This window comes from Varanus komodoensis, unplaced genomic scaffold (assembly GCF_004798865.1).
Source record: "Varanus komodoensis strain SLA01 unplaced genomic scaffold, ASM479886v1 scaffold143, whole genome shotgun sequence".
Classification (NCBI taxonomy): Eukaryota; Metazoa; Chordata; class Lepidosauria; order Squamata; family Varanidae; genus Varanus; species Varanus komodoensis.
The window spans coordinates 88,871-112,757 of NW_025335417.1; the positions used below are offsets into that span (position 1 = coordinate 88,871).

General features: G+C 40.3%; 1 protein-coding gene across 1 annotated transcript in view; it reads right to left on the minus strand.

Moving 5' to 3' along the window:
* The window catches only part of LOC123020200 (cholesterol transporter ABCA5-like), a 49,435-nt gene that overhangs the window by 16,366 nt on the left and 9,182 nt on the right, over window positions 1-23,887 (minus strand). Inside the window, 17 exon segments of the mRNA XM_044423631.1 lie at window positions 240-410; window positions 1,574-1,687; window positions 2,338-2,475; window positions 3,209-3,336; window positions 4,881-5,053; window positions 6,003-6,204; window positions 6,813-6,932; window positions 7,853-7,992; window positions 10,106-10,196; window positions 10,326-10,464; window positions 11,556-11,675; window positions 12,653-12,828; window positions 13,084-13,194; window positions 14,152-14,210; window positions 15,678-15,846; window positions 17,801-17,948; window positions 19,159-19,347. Coding sequence (XP_044279566.1) covers window positions 240-410; window positions 1,574-1,687; window positions 2,338-2,475; window positions 3,209-3,336; window positions 4,881-5,053; window positions 6,003-6,204; window positions 6,813-6,932; window positions 7,853-7,992; window positions 10,106-10,196; window positions 10,326-10,464; window positions 11,556-11,675; window positions 12,653-12,828; window positions 13,084-13,194; window positions 14,152-14,210; window positions 15,678-15,846; window positions 17,801-17,948; window positions 19,159-19,347 — 2,388 coding nt within the window.

Sequence of the window (23,887 nt, forward strand, 5' to 3'; positions counted from 1 at the left end):
AGGAGGCAAAGATAGGGAAATCTCACCATGCAAGTGGATTTCTACTAATGTGAGGGTTGGACCCAAACTCCATATATACCCAAGTCACAAAAATAGAAACAAAACAGGGAGAATTATTTACCAGGGATGGAAACTAAAATTACGGACTGCTGGAGTATATGAAGTTTTGGATGTTTGTTACTGAGGTCACAGCGATATGGCAAGCAAGGAACAGAAAACTTAGTTAAAGCAGAGCTTACCACAGCAATAAATTCAGCAGAAGAAAAATTAATTTCATGATGAACTACAAACAAGATTCCTGTCATCAGAAAGAGAATAATGGAATATAAAGGAATGTCAACTAGTGCTTGTCCACACCAGTAAGCAGATGGATAAAGACCTGAGATCTTAAGTTGAGTGTAGGCTTTCATCTGCAAAAGTACAATGGTATGTTAATTAAAACACATGCCAATTACAGCAAATGGCAACAAATCAAATGTTCTTATGCCAGCATCCTAAATTCCCAAAGTAAGGGGGAAGGGAAGCAATCCGTGCAGATTTTCCTTGTACCCAGCAATGTATTAAACTAAAATAAACTGACAAACTAAAATTTAACAAATTTAATTAAAAATGAATTAATTTAATTGTTATACCTAACTGCTTCATTTTTACTTGGATTGCTGGTTGAAAAGTTACTATTTTTTAATTTGTAACCATATAGTTTTTTATTTTTTTGCTTTTTAAAAAAGAAATGAGCATACTGTTCTTGTGGATGAAGGACTGTTCATAACTTTAAAAAAATAGAAAACAAACTCAATTAGCTAACAGCAAAAACACCTGAATTTGCATTTGAAAGTTCAGAGAAAAATAACTTATATTTGCTTTTAAAGTAATAATTTTATGCCATTTTGTTTGCTTGCTTCAGTAAGGAAAGGCTTACAGTGATGTTATCAACACATTATACTTCTGATAACTACATAAGGTAAAGAATATCAGGAACATCAGCTATAGCATATATAGAGAATATGGAAGTCTGATAAGCAATTTTGTTGCGATACCTTCCTCAACTTTAACAGAAGCACACAAGTGAGCTGCAGCTTTAAATTAAGAGAATTAGGAGGCAGGGATGTCCTGGGAAGGAAAAGTGATGGCTATCTTGGGTGATAGTTGGAAGTAAGGGAGTAGTTGAGTAAGAAAGAGGAATGTGACTCAAGATCCGTTATAAAATGAACATAAAAAATAGCCAGAAAATTTTATATTTGCCACAGGGTCAGACTCAGACCAAGGTCCTGAGCCAGATTTATCTGACTGATAGATTTCTCCCACCCTGTCTCATAAGGAGTCCACAGAAACTAAGGTATCTGGCCAACAACAGCCGACTTATGTCTGGTCAGTTACATTCAGCAGATAAAAACATAGTTCAACATGGTATCTTTACTACAGTATGACATACAATTTAGAACTACTCAAATTAGCCACAGTGCTCAGGATTGATGTGTTTTCTCAGTGGGACCAGCAGCGCTAAATAAGCTGCTCATGACTGTTGCAATAAAGTAAGAGATCAATACAGGACATATTTTTTTCAAAAAGTTACCCTGTGATTTTCTGCATTCTCCATGGCAAAATAGGATGGCATCCCAGTTATTGTAACTCCTAATGTCAAACTTTGAAAAACCAGTACCATTATGAAACCCCTGCCAGTAACGTTCTGCAAAGTAACAGAAGACAGCAATATTAGAAAATGAAAAAAGAGTAACAGTGAAACATGACTCGATATTCATAGGCCTGTTTTTGCTGCCTGCGTAAGACTGTAAAACAGGGCATGCTTGCAATATGATGGGAGTTTAGAGGCCAAGGTAAATTTTTGTGGGCCACTCCTGAATTAGAAATGAGAAGGAAGTTTGGTTCAAATTTTAATGCACACCCATCTAATTTGCAGTTCGAGAACTAATACATGAATCAGAAAAAATTCAACACTTCAGTGAAGTTTGCACAGTGATTCTCTGATCAAAAATGCACATAAAGCATGTCATTACTGAAAATTGTATACAAAAAAGTACAGATTGTGGGAAAATGCATATTAGGAAAATACATATGAAAATGTGTATAAATGTTTGTGTAGTATCCACACCTCAAAATTCACAAACTGATGAGAAAAAGGATGGAATGAACATGTTCTTCAAAAACTGTGGAAACTGTAGAAGGTTAAACAGGGAGATTGATTCTATCACTACCTCCAAAGCATGCAAATTAAAAGTTATCTAGAATTAGTATGTATACAGAGAGAAAAAAACGGTCTACACAGCTGCACATCAGTTCATTTTACATAAATGGCCTTTGGCTTTTCTATTTACTTACATGAAAGAAAGCACTACTCCACACTAGAATATTTCCAGTTACATTTAAATTCTGCAGGTAGAGGTTACTAACAATATTCATCATGACGGGCAAAGAATGTACCATGGTACGGTTAAAAGCAACTGTAAAGCTGTAGCTCTGCAACAATAAAATCCATGTATTAGCTATCAATACAGCCCAGAGAAAGCTTTCCCCTATCTGAGAAAGCAATGGCCACTGCCCACCATGGCCGCCCCATGGCTCCCTCCCTCCCTCCCTCTTTGCTTGCTTGTTGTTTCCATCTCCTCCCCTCCTGCATCTGTCTCCTTGTCCCTGCCTGGCCCGGCCCAGCCCATTCATCCCTTTGCCAAACCACTCACTTCTGAACGGCTGTGGCAGCCTCAGCAATGGTCTAAGAAGGGAGGCGGGAGGCATGGTGGTCACTGGGGAAAGCGGACAGCAGGCAGGCCTGGTGGGAAGGGCACAACTCCCTGCTTGCCACCCCATGAAAGGGGCCATCCCATATAAGCACCAAGTGCCAATGCACCTTTCCTCCGGGCAATTTCCTCAGGATGCAACATCACTAAGCCCACACCAGAGACAGTCTGGGGGAAAGAAGATGGCAGCCATCCCATCAAGGAATGCTCTGTGAGAACCGCTCTTGCTATTATTGTCAGCAGGGACTAGGGGGGCGGGGGGGGGGAGGTAGTCCTGCCACCTTGTTGCTAAGGTGAGCTCATCACCACTCTGCCCTTCCTTCTCCAGTTCAAGATGAATACCCCACAACAATATCCATGGCCCTCAACCCATTCCTTATGCCTTAACATCTATGACCCATAGTGCACATCTAGACAGGACCAACAGTTAAATACAACCTGCACCACTTCCTCACCTGGCCTGCACAAGATACATTTAACGCCGCACTGTGGGGTGCAACAGAAAGATAGTTGCTGCCATTGAATGTTTCTGTCAGTATACTGTGGTTCCTAAGAGAGTGGATGATGTCATCAATGTCTGATCCTAAGTTAAGACAATGAGGAAAGTTACCACGTCAGTATTCCAGCTGCAAAGACTCATCTACAGATTTTATGCATTCATTCACTGTAATTTTTATATACCACCCCATTCTCATGGGCATTTTATAGGCTACAAGAGCTAAAACAAACAATAGTTAAAGTATCAACTAAAACATGCATATTAAATAAAACTAATCTGGGAAGTCCTGTCAAAGAGACATGTCTTTAACTCCCTGTTGAAAGTAGCAATCTGGGATAGCAGATGTACCTCTCCTGACAGACCATTCCTGTCGTGCGCGCCGACTCAGAGGAGTCATTGGTGCACGTAGGGGAGCAGGAGGCATCTTCTTCTTCTCTTTGAAACACTTCGTCAAGGAATGGGGGGGCATTTGTACAATGGGCACCAGGTACACGTGTTCCTGCACTGAGCCCTGGTTCTCACGGGAAGCCTCCTACGGGCACCAACGACTCCTCTGAGTCGGCGCCCACAACGATTCCGTAGTTTAGCGGCAACCTCTGAGGGCATCCTCTGGATGGTAGACATTACTCTTACAGAGGGATGCTTCGGAAGATTATCCTCAGAGGACCATAACAAGGGCTAAGGTGTTCCTGAAGGCATGTTGGGCCTGAGCCAAAAGGGCTCCTTTGTACTGAGTCCAGAAAAGTATTGTCAGCTGGTGCAGAGACTTTAATGTCCAAGAGTTATGGTTTCTGTGTGATAGCCAAGACACCAACCTGGCTGCCATCTTTGCACTAGCTGCAGTTTCTGGAGCACAAGGGTGGGCCTATATAAAACACACTGCAGAAACTAAGCCTAGCAGTTACCAGTGCATGCACTACTGTTTTCAGGTTACTCCGAAAAGGGACATGGTTGGCAGAAAAATGGACTTCAGTGTGTGTGTGTGCGTACAAAATTCAATATCTGTACAAGGCTGCCCAATTCCCTGTTATGCCAAAGACAGCTCTGTGCATGTTTTCTCACTGCTCCCATGAAGTGCAACCCACTATGTGCAACCCACAAGCAGTCCAGAGCCTGAAAATGTGATGATAAGGTTTTTGGAAAAGTGGAGATGGAGAAGAAACATGACAGCAGTTCAGGCTTAGTCTGACTTAAACATTGCTAGTCACTTCTTACTATGATTAGTGTATTTTACTGTTAAAACATTTGTTGCTTATCAAGAAAACATCCATTATATATACACAATATATACTTTGGCCTAATGCCACATTGGTTTAAGTCTTCTGCTATTCAGAAATCAAACCAATTAACATGAATTTTGAAGTCTACGTCCCAGTAAGTTGGCTGGATTCATATGAGAATCATGCACTAGAGTTTTCATTCAATTTGTGAATGAATGGGAAAAACACATTTTTAAGAGGATAGAGCTCCTTCTGTGATTCACTAGCCATTCTTAAACCTCAATGAATGCAGAGGACACCTGCACCCAGCTACATGTACCAAAAAAGATGAAAATACTAGATCTTGACATAAATAAAAACAATTCAACTGAAATTAAAGTGTAACTGTGGGTGGGGTACATTTCTCACCAGTGAAGTTTTGAATGAGGAGACTGGTTTTGTACTTATGATGAGTTTCATTTGGTTTAAGGAAGTATAAGTCTGGAGAGAGTTTGACAGGGGCTGAAGCACTTTTAAAGTATAGCTGATACATATGAAACATAAACATCTCAACTCCAAGAAATATTATGAATAGCAAGAACCTGAAAGAAAAAGAAGCAGAAGTAAAGCTCATCCAAATGGCAGTAAATACTAATGCCTGCCCTTGAGAGGATGAGTGGGCAGATGTCAGTCTTTCTTGCATTATCTTTTTTCCCAGAAATGTGATGGTCCACCCATCTGCATTCAACTTACTAAACACCAGCATGCACTGAGCATCACTTAAATCATAATTAGCCTGTACTAAGTGATCCTGCATAACAAAAGAAGGATCTTGTGGGACTGCTGCCAGTTTCACCTCTTTGAACTTTCCTTGCAAGAATCCCCTCAATGGATACACTGGGGGATCTTCTAGAAACTGGCTGCAATCTAGTCACTAGTCAGAAGAAGAAAAGACCAAATAAATATGAACCGGCCTAAATGCCTATGTGGTCAATGCACTCCAAAGGGGGAAAATGGGGCATGTGTGCCCTTGCATCTGAAAATTTGCTAACAAACCAAAACTCATGGGAGAACACAGCTGTGTTCAGCCTCTAGTTCAGCTCCACTTCCACCATGGAAGCCATCGCTCCTCCCCCTCCATGCTACGCTCCCCCAGCACATGTGCAAGTAGGTGAAGGAGCAGAGATTTGCAGCCTACAGCAGTTCCTTTACAAACAAATGCTGCTCCTGTGGAAATTGGATCATGTCCCTGAATGTGAAATGTATTTAAATAAGTGTAAAAGGAAAAGTAATCACCCCCAGCTAGTAATATACAGAGCCCCTCCAATCCCCTGGACTCACTAGACTTTCCAGTGGCATCAAGTTCACCGTTTGAGCTCTGATATGTTTGGAGTCTCCTTATCTCCAACTATTAAAGTGTTGTCCTAAATGGAGAAGTCTTACTTTTCTGGAAAATTATACATGATCAGCTGCTAAAACCTGCATCCGTTTCTATTTCTCACATTCAATAAACTTCCTTCCAGAATTCTGGGCAAGCCCACATATACTTACACCTCTGACATGGATTTTTTGTCACGTTTGAAGCTCAGAAAATGAGCCTTTGCCATCGTAATGGCCTGCTTTTTCCACAGGGCCTTGCTGCTCACTATGCAAGACCGTGTTTCAGATAAGGTGAGTAGGCTCTGCTCTAACTCATCAACAGATTTTCGATCCATTTCCTCTTCGCCCTGCTCAGCATTAAAAACACTGAAATCTGGGAAAGAGAGGAAAACCCATCTGAGAATTTAGAAGCTCCCCCTTCTGACCAGATCATTGCTGTATAAAGTGTGTTCTCTTGTTTCCTGCAATGATCAATGACACACTAACAGTACAATCCTGTACACGTCTACCCAGTTAGGAGTCCCTTTGCTTTCAGTGGGGCTTATTTCCAAGCAAGTAGGTCAAACATTACAGCCTAAATTAAGTGTGTCTGGCTACCGTGTAGGATATACAATATTTTCGCACACCTGTTGTCAGTTGTATTCAGGAGCAAGTCAGTGAGGTGACATGGTTAAAGTGGGGAATAAAACAATGCCAGCTGAAGGGCTTAATGACAATAATAATACCATAACCACCAGGAAGCTGTATAAAGCCTTATAGCATAATCCTCATAAATATAGTCTTCCAATAGGTCATACTCATTAGGAAGTGCTTATGAGTACATGTTTAATTGTCTCCCATTCTAAAGATTTCAGAAAAATATGTCCCCATACAATGTTCCCAAATTACAAACAGTATTGCATGCATTGAACTGCAATTTTAGTAATGCATGATTATTGTATGATACCAAACACTGCAGGAAACTCTGTGGCTACTTCTCACCTGCTTGGTCAATGTTTCCCTCAACTTCGAGCCTGAGGAACACATCCTCCAAGGTTGTCATAGAAACCCCATACGAAATAACACCCAAATAGGAATGAGTGTCTAGATCAGCAAACAGTTCTAAAAGAAGAAAAAGTAGTAATTGTCGTAAAACTACTGCTCGGAAATGCAAATACACTTCTTTGCAACCACACCTTCTTATTTCTTCCTGCTACTTAATGAGATCATGTCAAAGCTTTCAGAATCAGAGTGGTTCATGGGGCAATCCTATGGCTGGCTAGACAGGTGAAGTCAAAACCCCAGATCTGACTGCAGAAATGCATTTCAAGGTCCAAGCTGAGACTCTTATGTCCGAGCCCCCCCACCCCCACCCCCCGCACCATAGCTAGTGCAGTCTTTCCTGTGCTGGCTATCAGAACAACAACTTTGGGCTGGAGTTCTGTGGGAGGGACAGGGAGAGGGAGGGGTGTGGCCTAACCACAGTGCAAGGCATCCTGGAGGCACCCCAGCTAGTTCTTCTTGCACTCTGGAGTAAAAGATTGAGACAGTTGAAATCAGCCATGTAAGTCTTTTGCAGAATGGCTCCTCCACTGGATGCCTGTAATTCTCCAAGTCTGGAGGGTCACATCAACTGGCATTGCCCATGACTGTAACAACACTGCAAGCTTTAATGCCATATGATACCAAATGTTTTCCTTCCAACATGATAGGAACAAAGCCTAGTGCCAGTGTGGTGTTTAGATTGCTGTACTGGGGACCCAGGATATCTGGATTCTAGCCCCCACTCAGCCATGAAGATCACTGAGTGACCAGACACTCACTCTTAGCCCAACTGTTGTTGTACAGTCAAAATGCAGTGGAAGACCACGGAAACCAACTTTGGTTCTTCACAAAAGGGAAGGAGGCAGATTTATGTGAAATGTAGAAATCATAATATAACTTATCCCTCTCAAAGGATTTTTCCCTTTCCTGGAATTTCATAAATTTCATGATCCACTCCCTGTTTTTCACTGAGGTTCAATAGAGAAAGAAAGTTATACCTGAAAATTTGTCCATGTCTTTAAATGGCAAGGCATACAAAAGCTGCTCTTCATTCTGTTTTAACAAACTGGCGCTGGGGATATGCTGTTTGACCAGTGATGCTGTACCTTCCGTGTTACAGTACCTATCTATTTGCAGGCTAACAAAAAACACATACATACAAAAAACACATACATAAGCATTGCTCTTTACAATGAGGGCTTCCTTATTTTTAGAAACAGCAAGCAACAAAAGCATAAACAATTTCATTTCTATTTTTAATCCAACTGAAGAACAGCATTTATAAAGTAGTCAATAAAAACCTACTAAATAGCTATTCTATAGCTTCTTACAAATATTGTAATTTTCTTTCACATATATACACATGTAGATATTTACAAAGCCACATGCCAAAAAGCATTATTTCCCATAATAAAAATAATTTTCCAGCATAAAAATTGGAAGAGTATGAAAATTAAGAAAGAGCTAATGTCAATATTTATACAGGGTTAAGTCATTCAAAAGTACTTTGAGGCACTAACAAACATAAAAAGAGAATTATGCATGTATCAAAAGGGCCCCAAAATTCATTTGCAAGAGCAATCCTGTCTTGCCATCCATGGCGCACCGGGCAATATAGCACCTCCCACAACGTTCTTAACTGTTCTGGCTTTGGTGCACTAATATGGAGTTTCCAATATCTGGGGCTGGGTGGTATTTCCTTTGATACATAATCCAGGAACAGAAGTGGGCCTTTTGGAATGGGTCCAGTTTAAAGACACAATATGCACAGCCTGTGTTGTATTACCATTTTCCTGAACTTCAATCACAAAAAAATCAAGTGTGGTTAAAAATCAAAACAAAACAGCAAGAGCCTGCTCATTCTTTATAACAAACCCATTGCCAGTTTTATCAGAGTTGTTGCATACCATCACATAGCCATTTTAAAGTAGTTTTATCTCAGATTACTCTTACAGCATGAACTGAGATCCCTTCTTGAATGGGAAGAACTTATGGGGGCTATTTTCCCATGAATCCTCTTTTCCTTCGTGTCTCCAAGTATGTTCTGAATTCCTGTTTGAACTTCATGCAGGAAAAGAGCATCAGGGGAGTGGGAAATCTGTCTCAGTCAAGAGACCTACATTGTATCAAAGTCTGTGCATGGATTGTGTCTGCTGTAGCCAGTGGACCATACTGTCTTAGTGTTGTTCATGCCCTCCGCATGCTATCCCAATGCATTTTATAGGAACACATTTTCTTCCGCCTTTATGCTCAATAATAGGTGGTAGCTTTGAACAAATCTTTGCTGCAGAATTAACCTCCACATGCCCACATTTGGACAGCTGTCCAGCAGAGGTTGAACTTCCTAAAGAAAAACTAAAACTGAAGAAAACTTCAAATGTGAAAGATGGAAAACTGGGAAGGTGAGCTACAGTTACTCAGATATTTAGATCTCAGTAAGGAAAAGTATTATTATTATAAAATAAGTCTTTGTAAATGGGGACACATATTGAGTCAGCCAATTGGCCCACCACCTGGCTACTGCTTATAGCCTCTGCCTCCGGGATTTCAGACAATAGTCTTACCCTGCCCTATATGGAGAATCCCTGCCTGGAAGTGTTGCCCAGCTCCACCTGTGACTGAACTGGGACCTTCTGCAAGCAGAAAAGGTGCTCTGTCACTGAGCTGCAGTCTGTGTAATGGAAAAAAGCTATTCCGCACTAGGATCTGTGTTCTATGTGAATAGTTGTGGCTAATGGTGAGATGGTAATCTTTGTATCTTTCTATAAGGAAATTGCTGTATATCTTTAAAGTAATGCAGAAATACAAGTATAAAAATAGCCTAAAAGTGTTAAACTACAAGAAAGTCTGTGAGATTTTATTCATATTAAATACTCTGTGGCTATTTTAGCAGGTATATATTCTGTTTGATGAGAGGAAATTTTTATTTAATATTTTATTCAGACTTCCATCCTTCACACGTTTTCCTGGGAATAGTTCCTTCTGAGGTGGCAGTCATGATACTGTGCTGTTAATTTTGTAGCTAATATTGAGGCTGTGGAGATGGCATGAAGCAACTAAGACATTAGTTTTACAACTACATTAGGTTTACAACTACCGTTGTTCCATTTAATCAGGTCTTGTGTATCTTTATGTATTTCACCTGATAATTTGTTCTGTGATGATTCAGAAAATATTTCTAAAACAAAGGTGTACAAATTACAGGTGCTGAAATGCAGAATGGAATAGGGATGCAGACTACTAAAAGATACCTCAGGCGGTAGCCAATTCCCCATTTTGTCTTAAGGAAGAGAGAGGACCCAAGACACTTCAGCATTCCTCGGGATAGCACAGCCTTCCGATCTGGAAACAAGAGCAGAAGAGCCCCTTAGTGCAATCACAAGCAGAGGAACAACAAGCTGGCTGTGTTACCAAACAGCCTCCTTCATGCTGTGTACGACTTGTATGACACAGAAGCCTGACTGTACTTGCCAGCGATAATATCTGCTTCGTCCATGAAATGGGTACTGAACACCGTCACTTGATTGGCCTTTCTGTTTTTCAGGAGGTTCCATATGGTATGTCGAGAGCACGGATCCATGCCAGCAGTTGGTTCATCTAAGAGTAATACCTAAATATTGGCCAGGGAAAACAATTCTCAGGAGTTCATTTTACAAGTACGAACACTCTTTGGCAGGGAGACTGCTTACATCGATGCGATCAAGATAATATGTTGGGGTGGCCAGACTTGCTCAACAGGAGAGCCACATACAGTAAATGTCAGATGTCTGAGAGCTGCAAGCAGGCATTCATGGGCAGTAGTGGGAGCTGAGCAGCAAGCAGGCGCCTACAGGTGGCAAGGGTAGGTGGGCAGTGGCAAGCAGGTGCCCACGGGCTCTGGGCAGTGAGTGACAAGATGCTACATAAACTCAAAGAGCTGCATGTGGCTCTTGAGCCTCAGTCTGGCCACCCCATTATATGTGATCAGTGCAACACCAAGCAGCACATGATATTTTGCAATAGCAGAACAGATGAGTGAGCCCAGCGTCAAACACTGAAGCTTTATGACTTAAGTTACAAGAAGGGATAAATGGATCACTCCGGCACTTTGATAATATTCTCTGCTGCTTATTCCTGCAGTCAGTGTCTGTCCTCCTTTTGGATTGTCACGTTGTGCAGGCCTCCTTTAGATAAATATGAAGCTGCTAACATAGTTCTGATAAGTAATGATGAAGATATATAATGTGTCTATTTACTTAATGCAGTCTTAGGCAAGTGAATAAACAAAGCACATGGCATTAGTTGCAGCAGTTTTACATACAAACGTAGGCCACACACACACACACACCATACAGTAAGGAGCAAGGACATTCCCTCTCTTAAACTGAGCTGTAGTACTGCTCCTGGAGAATGTGTATCCGGGCTACGGACCCTAGGCTAGTCTGCCCCAGTGGGTCTGTCCACTTTTCTTGCATCTTCAGGACTGAGAGATGCACAGTCACCAACAAGCATGTTGTCAAAAATGAACAAAAGAGACTGCTCTGGTCAGTATCAGCACTCAACATCTATCAAGCAGTAAATAATTTAACATTAAAAACTAGAATTGTTGTGTTTGGTAGCACATATACTCGGAAAATAAGTCCTCAGTTGTAAGACACATCTTGCATAACAACTCCAGATTATCATTAGACCAAACAACACACCTGTCTTTCTGGTGTTTACCTTTGGATCTCCAAGAACTGCAAATGCAACAGACAGCTTTCTTTTCTGCCCTCCACTTAGTTTTTTTGCCTGGTTGTCCTTAATGAGTTGCATATCCAAATCTTGTAAAACTTTCTCAATCTTATAAAAATAATACAAAAGGGATTAGTAGTATTTAAAGCATGAAACACTGAAATTGATAATGCTCAAAACAGAAGGTTCAGGGTGACTTAAAATATGTGTGCAGTAGCGTGAAGGATTGTGGGCATTATCTAAAACCTTTCCCCAGCCCTCTGCAGACAGAATTGCTCTTTAACTTAAAATGTAAAAACCTTGTTTTGAGGATTTTAGCTAACATTTAAAACAGGATATTCTGTTGGTGCACCTGTACTATTTTCTTTCTGTTGTTTTTTCAAATTTCATGCAGAAAAACTTCTCCCCTCCATCCCAATGGGGCCATCACAGAAAAATCTCAGAAGAGAGCCAGAGATTGAGGGAGGAGGTGAAGAGACCATCAGAAACACATTTGTAATGTGTTTTCATCTGAATGTTAAGAAACAGTATGATTTTTAATTGTTCTATAACATTTTAGGTATGCTGTGGGCTGCTCTGGGAAACAAGTAAAAATGAGATACAGATATTTCTAAATAAAGAATAAAAAGTTAAATACTCAAACATATTTTTAAATGTGTGAGTTTAAAAAAGTGTGTGGCCATGGGATAGGTCTGGAAAGGAGACTCATGTGATGGTAAAATGGAGAACCTGGCAGGATTTCTTTATGCTCTTGCCAGCTTCTCTGTTATAGAGCAACTACTAAATAAAGAAAATACATTACGCTCAGGGGTTTAAACGTTTACCTAAAAAAATGTTGTATACATTATAGTTGTATGAATTATAATGGTATAACTGTACCACATTTTCTTAAGCATAAAACATGTTAATTGTTTCACTTACATTTGTTCTCACAGATTCATAAGCACAAACTTTATTGGGATGGGCACAAGCATGCCCAATTCTGTGCTAGATTGTGGCTCTTGTACAGAATCCATTTGCAGTAAGATTATGCTACTAGATCAAAATCATTACATTCAGTGAATATTTTTTTCTGATTTACTCACCTCTTGCACCATATCATTGGGAGGTATACCTTTAATTGAGGCAATTACTGAGAGATTCTCTTGCACTGTTAATACATCAAAATATATATCTAATTGCTGGCAAACTCCTAAAATCTTTCTTATATCTAGCATTTCATCTATTTCAGAAACTCTATATCCATATATTGATGCAAAGCCTAATGCATAAAAAGAGGGGAGAAAAAAAATATTACCACTAAAATAGCTAACAGCAGAAATATCCAGATTTAGTGAAAAATAGCCACATGCTACTGCTCTCATTCTCCTATGGGCCAGGACAAATTATTCCACATGTATAACTCTTCCTTGAAATTCCATTAACATTTTCAAAGATAAAAACAAAGAGCAAAGAGAAAACAGAATAAAAAGAACCAAACAGCAGCAAAGACAACACATTTTGATAATACGTTTACCATCAGAAGGTGGGCACAGTCCACAAAGGATGCTCATTAATGTTGTTTTCCCTGTTCCGCTGTGTCCAAGTAATGCCGTGATCTGACCTTCATATATGTCAAAGGATAAACCTAATAGAAGAATGGAGTAGATGGTGTGGGAATGAACGATGTTAGAAAGCATTGCTATAAACATCACTAATGCATTCGCCATTTTATATGACATCGAATGGTTACTATAACTAAACCTGTAGGTGACTTTATATAAGGGTGAGCAGACTCCACGGTTTATTTTATTTATTTATTTAAAACTTTTATATGCCGTCACCACATGCCTTGGCATCTCGGGATGGCTCACAAAACATACAATTAAAAACAATAAAACAATAACAAATTCCATAAAATATTATATAAAAAACAAAAACAAAAAAGCGAATGTTAACAATAAAATATTAGTTTTTAAAATAGCAATTAAATAAAAAGTTTTTAACCTGGCGCCGAAAATAATATAAACTCGGCGCCAGGCACACTTCTCCAGGGAGTGCATTCCATAATTCCATGGTTGTGTGATCTATTTTCCTTTTTTACTAGATTTCCAAGGTTCACCCGTCTGAGTAGCTAGAGATTGGTTGTTCGTTGGACAAAGTCAGTGACATATGGCACTTTACAATGCTACACATTTATTGGGGTAAACTGCATGCCTAAGTATAAATCTGCATCTCTGAATAATGACAGATCAATCATTCTAGCACAACATTCTAAAGCTAGCTGCATTGCCACACATGGTCTTTGATAAAGATGACCACTTTTATAGGCAAGGGTTCCTGAGTACAAGAGGTAAGAGAAGTCATAACAAAGCACCTCCATCCACCCCAGAACTCGAATCATATTTATAATAGTTAAACACGTGGAAGATAGAAATCTGCCATTTGATCTTGCTCTACCTTGCATGCCCTTAATATATTAGCAAAGATTAAGGGAAATTCTCCCACATACTATGCCATAGCTCTGATTGTCAGAAACTTGCATAAAAAAGAAGCACTTGGTGTCTTAATTCATAGCAGATACAGAAAACTCCCAGAAACTTACTTTTCAGAGCCTCCACTGTTTCACCCTTTTTATCAAAAGATTTATGGACACAGCTGATTCTGAAAGAAGACGTGTTAATATTTTTAAGTAATGCAGAACTCTCATATACAATAGACGGAAACAATATGCAACTATCACTAATTTATATTAACTTAAATTCCTCTTCAGTTTGCAATGACTGCCAATGTACACATTCACATTAGTACTGTTCCACTGGGGCAAAAAGTAGGTGGGGATCATATGTTTTAATCAATCCTCATAACGTCTTCCTCAGAAGGAAAGCACCATGTACTGCGCTTCCTGAACATACAACTTGACTGCCATTTCTTAGTTTGATTTTGCATAAATTTTTGAGAAATGTATGTGGGCCACAGAATGCGCCACAACAGCTGTGAAAGGCTAAGCATGCAATCCTAGTATGATGATTTTAAGCCTCCAAGTTCAGAAGCTTACACTTATCCTGCACAGGGTTAGAGGAATGGCAGAGACTGTCTTTCCAGCCACTTCCTCAGATCATACATTTTTGTTAGATGGGCCAGATCTTTCATGGCCTCTCCAGTCTCCTCCTCTCCCTGCTCATCAAAACGCCCCCTCCCCTCTCTGAGGTTGCTTCCCAGGCTCAGAGAGCGGGAGGGGACAGACTGCAGATTTTCACCTCTGAGGTCAGAGTGCTGCCTCCAACCTCAGATCCAGGTATCTGAAGCAACTTATGTAACTCAGCAAGCTAGGTACATTTATGTCACAAGCAGAGCCGGCTGGAGCCAGGGGGCAGACTAGATGGCCCAGGAGACCCCTTCTGACTCACTCAGTTTCTATGTTTCTATGTTGGGGTAACTAGCCCATGACTACGCTCACCAGTGAGCATTGGACCATAAGGAAGGCTGAGAGCCGAAGAACTGACACTTAAATTGTGGTGCTGGAGGAGACTCTTGAGAGTCCCCTGGACTGCAAAGAGATCAAATCAGTCAAACCTAAAGGAGATCAACCCTGACTGCTCCTTAGAAGGACAGATACTGAAACTGAAGTTCAAATGCTGTGCTCATGTAATGAGAAAGAAGGACTCACTGGAAAAGACCCTGATGCTGGGAAAGATTGAAAGCAAAAGGAGGAGACAGCAGAGGATGAGATGGTTAGATAGTGGCATTGATACAAATCACATGGCTATTGCGCTGCATCTTAAACAGCTCCTGCATGCATGTTTATGGTCTGGCAATTCAACAGTGATACTATGGTTTTAGGATTTCCTTTCTCCCAATGAGGACATTTTTATTTGCCTATCATTGATATGACATAAAGATCACTTCAAAGGACAACAGCAAATAATATTTACATATGAAAACATACAATTCTTTTGCACAATTCTCTGTCTCTATCTCTCTCTATATTTCCATATTCACTTACACACACATATACGCAAAAAGATATTACTCAGTTATGAAATAAAGTAACAAAGCTATACTTCACACAAAAATATTAATTGACTGACATTAGTGGTCCAGAGCAAACTACAGCATAATCAAGTTTACCTGATAACTTCTTTTCCTTGAAATTCAGGAGATACAGGCTCAATTATCTCATTGAATTCCAAGCCCCCACTAATGCCACTCTCATACAACTCTTCATAATTTCTTGTTCGTTTTATCCAAAATGAGGGCTTCAGAAAGAAGAAAAAATCTCGCCGCAATCCATATTCCCCTGGCCAATACAAACCAAAAAATAATCTTGTAATCATGTATTTCTCTCTCTTCTTCCCATGTAACCTCAAGAGCATAGGAAGCATCTGCTTCTGTTTTTAACCTGCTTGTGCTTTGTTCTTGTATCCAACAAAAGCAAATTGTGGTTAGTTTAAACTATGGTTTACTGAAAGAAACCAGGATCAAACCATGGTTCCTGAATGAACCGCACTTTCTAATTCCAATGTAATGAGTTACTTTGCCTAATTTAAACCCAGAAAGCGGCTGATTCTAATCTCCTCATGGCAATGTTGCCAAAGGAAAGAGGAGCGCACAAGCCTGAAATTGCCAGGCTCATTCTGCTTCACTATGGTTCAGTAATATGTTTAAACCAGCCCATAGCAATCAAGTTATCTGACACTGTGGTGCAGCTGGGGCTGGATCTCAACCTGGCATCTAGGATCCTGCAATCCAGGGGCCTCACAAAGGGCCATATAACAAGTAGTAGGTTTGGTGACAATGGCAAACAAGGCTGGTGTCAGTTGCTGGGCCAACACAGGCAGGGCTAATGCCCTGTTCCACAGAGTCCTTTCTTTTTTCTGACCTTCCAAAATATTCAATAGAGGTGGCCAGTCAGGCATGTATGGAGTAACAGATGATCACTGTATTATTTGAACTTTAAAATGTGTTTTCTATGAAGAAATAGAACTTACTGTCAAGTGAATGTGTTTAGCAGTAGGGCAGCAAAACAAACTACATTTTATTCCTACAGTGATGATGATGATGCTATCTTTTAGATGAACTTAAAAAGCAAAATTACAGTGCTCAGAGTATTTTGTTTTCTTCTATTTTGCTTGCAATCAGGTATAGCAAGTAATTATTTTCCTCTAACAAAGCATGAATACAGAAGCAGTTATAAATCATAGAATGGCAAAGGGGGAAAGAGAATGCTAGTAGTGTGCTTTACTGTTGAAGTAATACACGCAGCTGTCCAAAAAAGGAGCACTCATGAGGCTATTCTTCAAGTGCATGGCCAGCAGCCATTTTGTGAGACACTCTTGTAAAATGTCCACTAACCCAGAACGATCAGGGACACAATAAGCTCAGTTTCAGAAGAGGCAGGGTGGATAGAAGGTGGTTTTTTAAAAGTCAGGTGTTATGGATTTTAAAAAAATGTAAATATTGATTCTGTTAAATGATAATGGTGAATGATTAAATGAAATGGGGTCAGGAGGAGTGGCACAGGGAGGTTTCTTCTTTTCCACTGCGCTAGTTCCAACTGTGGCTGGCCCATCCTAGTCTTGAAATGCCCTATTTGGGGACATCCTGCCATTTGTCACTGCTGGGAATGCCAGCTGCTCTGGTTTTACATTGACGGAGCTTCTAGTAGTAGAAGAGGGCCACCGAGGCACATGGGGCTCCGAGCTGGTGAGATTGCTCTGTGCTGGTGAAGGCTGCCGGCTCCTGGCTCCCTCCAATGAGCTAGCTTTGAGGATTACAGTTGCACTATACATTAATATTAAATCACCTGGATTATTTTATCTGTTTAAAAGTGATGTTCATTTTAATGAAGGGATTTATTCCTTTTATCTTCTTAGTGTCTGCTGCTCTGGAATCTTTTTAGATGTAGAATGGGATACAACATTATAAATAAATAAATGAACAAAGGAGCCTTACAGTTAATCTATAAAATGGATGCCTCTACCACAGGCTTCTCCAGCCTTGACCATGTTGAACTTCAGTTTCTAGTCCAAGCCAGCATAGCATGATCAATGATCAGGAATGCAAGGAGCTGTAATTTAAAACAGCTGGAACATACCAAGTTGTGGGAAGGCTGCTCTGTATCCTGTGAGCCTGGCTCCACTACAGCACTTCCAGAAAAATGCAGTAGCATTTTATATTCACTGGGACCTTGATGTGCCACCGTGCACTTGATGCGGGGTGGTGTTGCATCTTTCTTTGACTATGAAACATACCTGGAATCACCTGATCCAAATAAACCCCCAGGAGTAGATAAAGCATGCTATCAAGGGTCAATAGTATAAGAGTAATAACTAGTGGATAAGGGCCATAAGTTAAATTTGAGAAAACAGCTCCTTCTTCATAATCTTCCAGATGCATGACCTGCAAAAAAGAAAGTTACACAGCTATGGAAAAGTATTACTTCGATTAAATATGATCAAGGAAAATAATGGAACACCATGTAAATCTAAATGACTGGTAGTCATTGAAAAATAATAGTAGTGGAGACAGATAAACTCTCATGGGAGGGATTCAGTTTGGGACCAACAATTATGAGATAAAGTAGAGCAGACTCAGAAGAATTACTTTTTTTTCTGAAAAAAAGGCTATGGAAGCTGGAAAGAACTTCCAATGTCACTTACTTGGTGATGGATGCTGTGCTATGGCAACAAGAAAGAAGCTTGTGTATTTAAGTAATAGGTACATTGCAAAGGTTAAATTTTAAGTCTTCCATTCTATAGGGCTGGTCCTAAACATTCCAATTTCAGACTGTTCTTACATTTGCTTTCATGCTCCTGTTCAATTCTATTTGCTTGTTCTTCCATAAACAGTTTATGATTTCAGCCTACAAAGAATAGATTTTCCCTTTTTAAAAGCAAGGCACAAGGCACTTTCTCTCTCCCCTCCCCAACTTCTCTTTCTCTCCCCAATTCCTCCTTTATCTGGTACGCTGCTATTGTGTGCAAAGAGCCCTGGGAAATGTAATTTCTCTAGCATGCCATACTATTATCTGGCTTCCTAGTGGACAGAATATATTGCAGCTGTATTCCAGACACCAGAAAAATGGGGAGTGGAAGAGCGGGGAAGAGAAAGCTTCCTGTCACTACTACAGAAACCTACAGAGAGGGAGGGAGTTCATTTGCAGCTTGAATTTACAGATAAAGCAGAGGATAAATTCAAGCGCTGTAACGCTCTTCTATGCAAGCACCGATGCTGAATATTATTTATCACCAAGGTCTGTATTTCAAACTCAGGAATCAGTTATGGGTGACATAACTAAATAACATTTCATGGTGATAATACAGAATATGTACTATATAAAAGTTTTCTACAAAAGCACATGCTATCAGAAGATGCCATTTGGAATAAACAAGTATTAAACAATGGTTCTGCTCTCTATATATTATATCAGATTAAATTAATTTGCACTAGTCCAGTAACTGTTCGATCTTAATAGAACTCATAGGAAAAGGCATCAATAAAAATAAAGCATATTTCTCCAAGGTTTTATCATATGATGCTATTTTGAGATAAAACATTTGAATATCACACTGACCCACAAATTAGCAACAAAATTAGATACTTTACTAACCTGTGCAATGCCAACTAAAAATGTGCACTCACACAAAGGGCTTAATGACCACACAAAGGACCTTGGAAAATCTTCCAACAGGACAATGGCCAGACCCACAGCACCAAAGGCCACGGTTGTGAAGTACTGTGCTGAGCCAGCATGTGCTGACTTCTTAAAAATGGAAGTTAACATAAATGCAAACGAAACCTAAACAGAAATGGAAATTGTGTTTCAATGCACAAGAAATCTTGACTGGAAATGCAGCTTTTGTGTGTTACAAAAGGAATTATTGCGGGGGGTGGGGGAAGAAATACGTAGCTCAGTTATAGACTGTACTGCTGAAAGACATCAGCTGCTGGTGTCATTAGACCAAGTACATTTTCCAAAGACTGCTATCTCCTGTGATCAAATGCAGTATGAACAGTTCCAGCTTTGTTCATGAGAAAAAAAGTCATAAGGAAGACATGCATACTCTCTAAAATTATCCAGCTTTAAAACAAACAACAGGTAGTTTTTTCAAAAATTATCTCTATTTAATCATCCAGGCTCCAACACACAAACTTCCCAATGTGAGCCTTATACTAAATGAGATCTTACACACTGTGTTATTGATAAAGACCTTGATCTAGAATAACCCTTCTCCATGAAGGGCTGGCAAGCCAGCTGAAAAGGAGAAAAAGCAACTTCCCCTGCAGCCTCTTGTGTCACCACCCACACTGTTCCAAAGGGCCATTCTGAACTGTGCTCATAGGAGCCAGCCTCTGATGTAATACTTTGCCTTTTCAGACAGGACTGAGTCTTAAAGCAGTTTACAATTTAAATCCTTATCAAAGTTACAATATAGTTAGGGATTTCTTGACTGGGTGGTGGGGGGGGGTCTTTCTTGTTGGGCTATTTATTTTTTTATTTATTTATTAGGCTTATACTGTATAGGCTGTCCACTACAAGCATCTCGGGATGGCTTACAAGAAGAAAAACAGGTGATGTGGTTCAGGTTCTTTCCAAGAAAGGCATAGAAGGACTTTCAGTCTCCAATAGTGAATTGACCTAATTTGTGCCAGTTGGACCAATGCCTGGTTCAGAAAGTGTCTTTCAGTCTGTCTGTCAGATTTCCAAATATTATAACACTTTTTGACTAAAGAATGTATCATAATGCATTTAGAAAGTATGTTAAAATGCATGACTTATGATATTGAGCAGCATAAAAGTAGTTTAAGTAAATAAATAATCCATGCAGTTTAAGTACATAAATATTCATGCAGTTATTTTTAAAAATATGGGCCCAATATAGGAAAAATAGAAAGAGAGATGGGACGGAAGAGGTGCAGAAGTGCCATGAACTGAAATAGGCCAATTCATATATCCTTAACCAAATGCACTAAAACAGCTGCACAGTCATCTACTCCTTTCACACATTATCCCAGGTTTAAACATTATGTTCTTTGCATGAAATGAAGCATGTGACTGAAATTCTGCCGGCTCCCCACCTTTGCTCACAGCATTCCATTGTTTTAAGACAATTTTATTCCAGCTCAACTCAGAATCAGGAGGTGGTGTCAAAGTTAGTTAAAGCAACAGAGTTCAGTAAAATTGCAGGTGAGTTTCATGCATCTTCCCTTCCATGTGCTCCATTTCATGTAAAGCATGGGTGGAGCATTTGGGAAAGCCTGAGGCCATTTTTATACCCAGCTTTCCCAAGGGGCATTTTTCCTCACCCCTCTCAGAATCTAAAAAGTAAAAGTCAAGTTTTATTGACAAATTAGCACCTGTATCAGCATCAGAGCACTCAAAAATGTTTTTAAAAGTCAAAATGGTTGCTTTGATTGCTTTATTTATTACAATTATTTATTATTTATTCATTGCAATTATTACAATTGGGGGGCTCCAGGAACTGCATGCAGCCAACAAGTTGCACAATGTCCATTCCTAATGTAAAGGATATTATTTTCCACCATCATTTAATATCATCGTCATCCAAGGCAAGGATGAGGATGAATACATGCCCCGGTACACCCAGTTTGGCCTTCATGACGCAGATAAAGCAGAAACACTGAGTGTCATCAAGAGGCAAGTGCATGCTTTGCCATTGCCAGTATGGAAAACTACACGCTTTAAGTGAGAAAGAGGGAAACAGTGAGTGTCACTGTTAGATATAAAACTGAGGAAGTGTGGGAGGAATTATGAAACTAGTAGCCATCAACTCACTCACATTAAAGATACAAGCAATAAATAATTGTTCAGGACCTCATCTAAGTGCTTATCACTCAGAGCAGAGAGAAAATTGCATTAGAAATGAATTATCCAACAGCACACTCATATCCCTGACTTATGCAGGCTGGACAAGGATAGGATTGTTATTAAATGCACTTGCACTAATGGATCCTGGAGATACACTAGCTGATTCCTCAAAAGTATAGCACCATGATTGTGCAGGTGTAATATTATGCCAGGAGAAACAGATGCACAGTGCTGGCATAACAGGTAGAGTCTTGCAGAGTTGGGGGTGTGACGGAGGTCAGTTCTGCTCCAATATTATAAAAAATAAGCTAATTCAAGCTAAAACTCTCCCACTGTATTCAAGGAAGTGTTAAAAAGTATTGCCTCCCCCATTCATTCCTCTGCTTCAATGAAGAACTCCAATTAATTCATCCACTGATGGCTTGCCAACAGCAACAGCTCAGACGAGGTAAGTGGCATTATGACAGGTGCTACATCATTGTCCCTACATTTCTCGAGAGCTGGAACACAAGATTGGTGTCTTTTGTGCAAAAAGAGCAATTTGTGCAAAATGGAACCACCTCATTAGCCCTGGCTGTTTTTTCTTAGAATACTTACAGCAGTTTTCCTCAACCTAGTGCTTGGGACCTCAGTTCCCATCAGCCCCTGCCAGTATGGCCAACTATCAGGAATGCTGGGAGTTGTAGCCCCAAATATTTGGAGGACACCAGAATGGGGAAGGCTGACGTACAGAATCGAGGTAACAAACAGGCAGTAAAGCCTGCCACTATTAAAAGGACATGGCTGAAAGGGCATGGGTTCAGCATGGACCTGGAAAGCTAATGTTGGAAATTTGCCTCTGTGGTTGTCTCCATTCCTGCCTGCAACAAGGACTAGCTGCATGAAGAGTCAATCAACTTTCTTCCCTCAACAGGTACTAGCAGTATCCTCCACAAAGGAGGCACAAGCACATGTGTGGTAGTGAGGACTGTTAGCCATAAACACTCACATATGGTTGATGCTTCATCTGACAATTTTAATTTACACATTTGAAATTTTCAGCTCTCAAAATTGTGCCATCCTGTTTATTAGGATACCTGCCATGTTGGTAAGCTCTTTTAAAAATGTGAAACACATGGAATTCTTATCTATAACTACTCACCATGCACCAGTGAAGGCAATGAGTCTGCAGCTACTCCACTGCAACATTATGTGGGATGGAAGACTACCTTAGTGAGCTACCCCAAAAAGTGGAAAGCAGGAACTGCAACAGGATCAAGGGCAAAAATGCCAGTTATTTATACGGTTGTTCCATGTGCAATTCCATCCGGTTGACTAAAGCACCACATTGTCTCCTGTAAGTCTCTTGGTGTGGGGTCTTGCAAGTTTTTCTAGTGGGAGGAATTGGCACTAGTCCTCCGACTTTTGGCAGCAAACATCACTGTTGCTCCAATTAAATGCTTCTCCATAGCGGGGCCTGAAGGGCTTGAATTATCATTACCATTATCACATTGCAATTATATCCTACCTTTTTTTCCCTCTTGGGAGGAACCCAAGGTAGCTTACGTAGCTCCATTTTATCCTCACAACTATAACCCCGTGAGTCTAAGAGTGACTGGCCCAAAGTCACCCAGTGAGCTTCAAGGCCAAGTGGGGACTAGAACCCAGATTCCCCTGGTCCCCAGTCCAACTGCCATCTTCAGCTTCTCATCTCGAGATCCATTCTTGCCAAACCACCAAACAGAATCTGGTGCTGGGCCTCTGCAGAGCCTGTGGAAGTTCTTACACTTCCTTATGAAAGCAGTCCTGTCTCTTGCACATAGCTTGCTTCTTTCACACATGCATAATGGTTCATGAGGGAGTGTTATTCTTCGGTTGAGCTTAAATCCTTCTCATGGGGAATCTGTGGGTTCTTCGTATTCACTTAATGTGGCTTGCTGTTACGGCAAGCCCAGTCCTTCATTCTGTTTATGGTCATCTGTGGTTGAGAGGACCATAAATAGAGCCCCTCTATTGAGAGAGGACTTACAGCATCTGTGTTTACTACTACAAAGAAATTCCAGCCCCTTCTTTGTAAGAAGCCGTGAAGTATCTAGCTACAAATTCACTGGGTATCTGAGCACTATGCCATGGCACACTATACTGAGCAGAGTGCTGTGGTATCCTTGTGATTGCTGGTTTATGTTTTGGATGTTCTAGACAAGGATACATTCATGTGTCCCCTACAGTCATCCTTTGCAGAATTAACCGCTTTGCATGGGTAATGTGAGAGGTGTTAACTGCTTCAAATACTGCTTTCCTAATGTAATATGGGGAGTATTATCTACTTAAAAAGTAGGATTGATGGGGTGGCAGAACTGCAATGGATCCTGGAAAAGTATTTGCTTCTGCGCTGCCTCTGGTTTGAAAAAGTTTCATTTTGCTGAATGTACATGGGACTGTGACTGTGTTTCCCCAATGTTTTGCCTTTATTAGCAGCTGCCTCCTTATCAAGATCATAGGCATGCTCTGTAACAATGTCAGTGGTGAG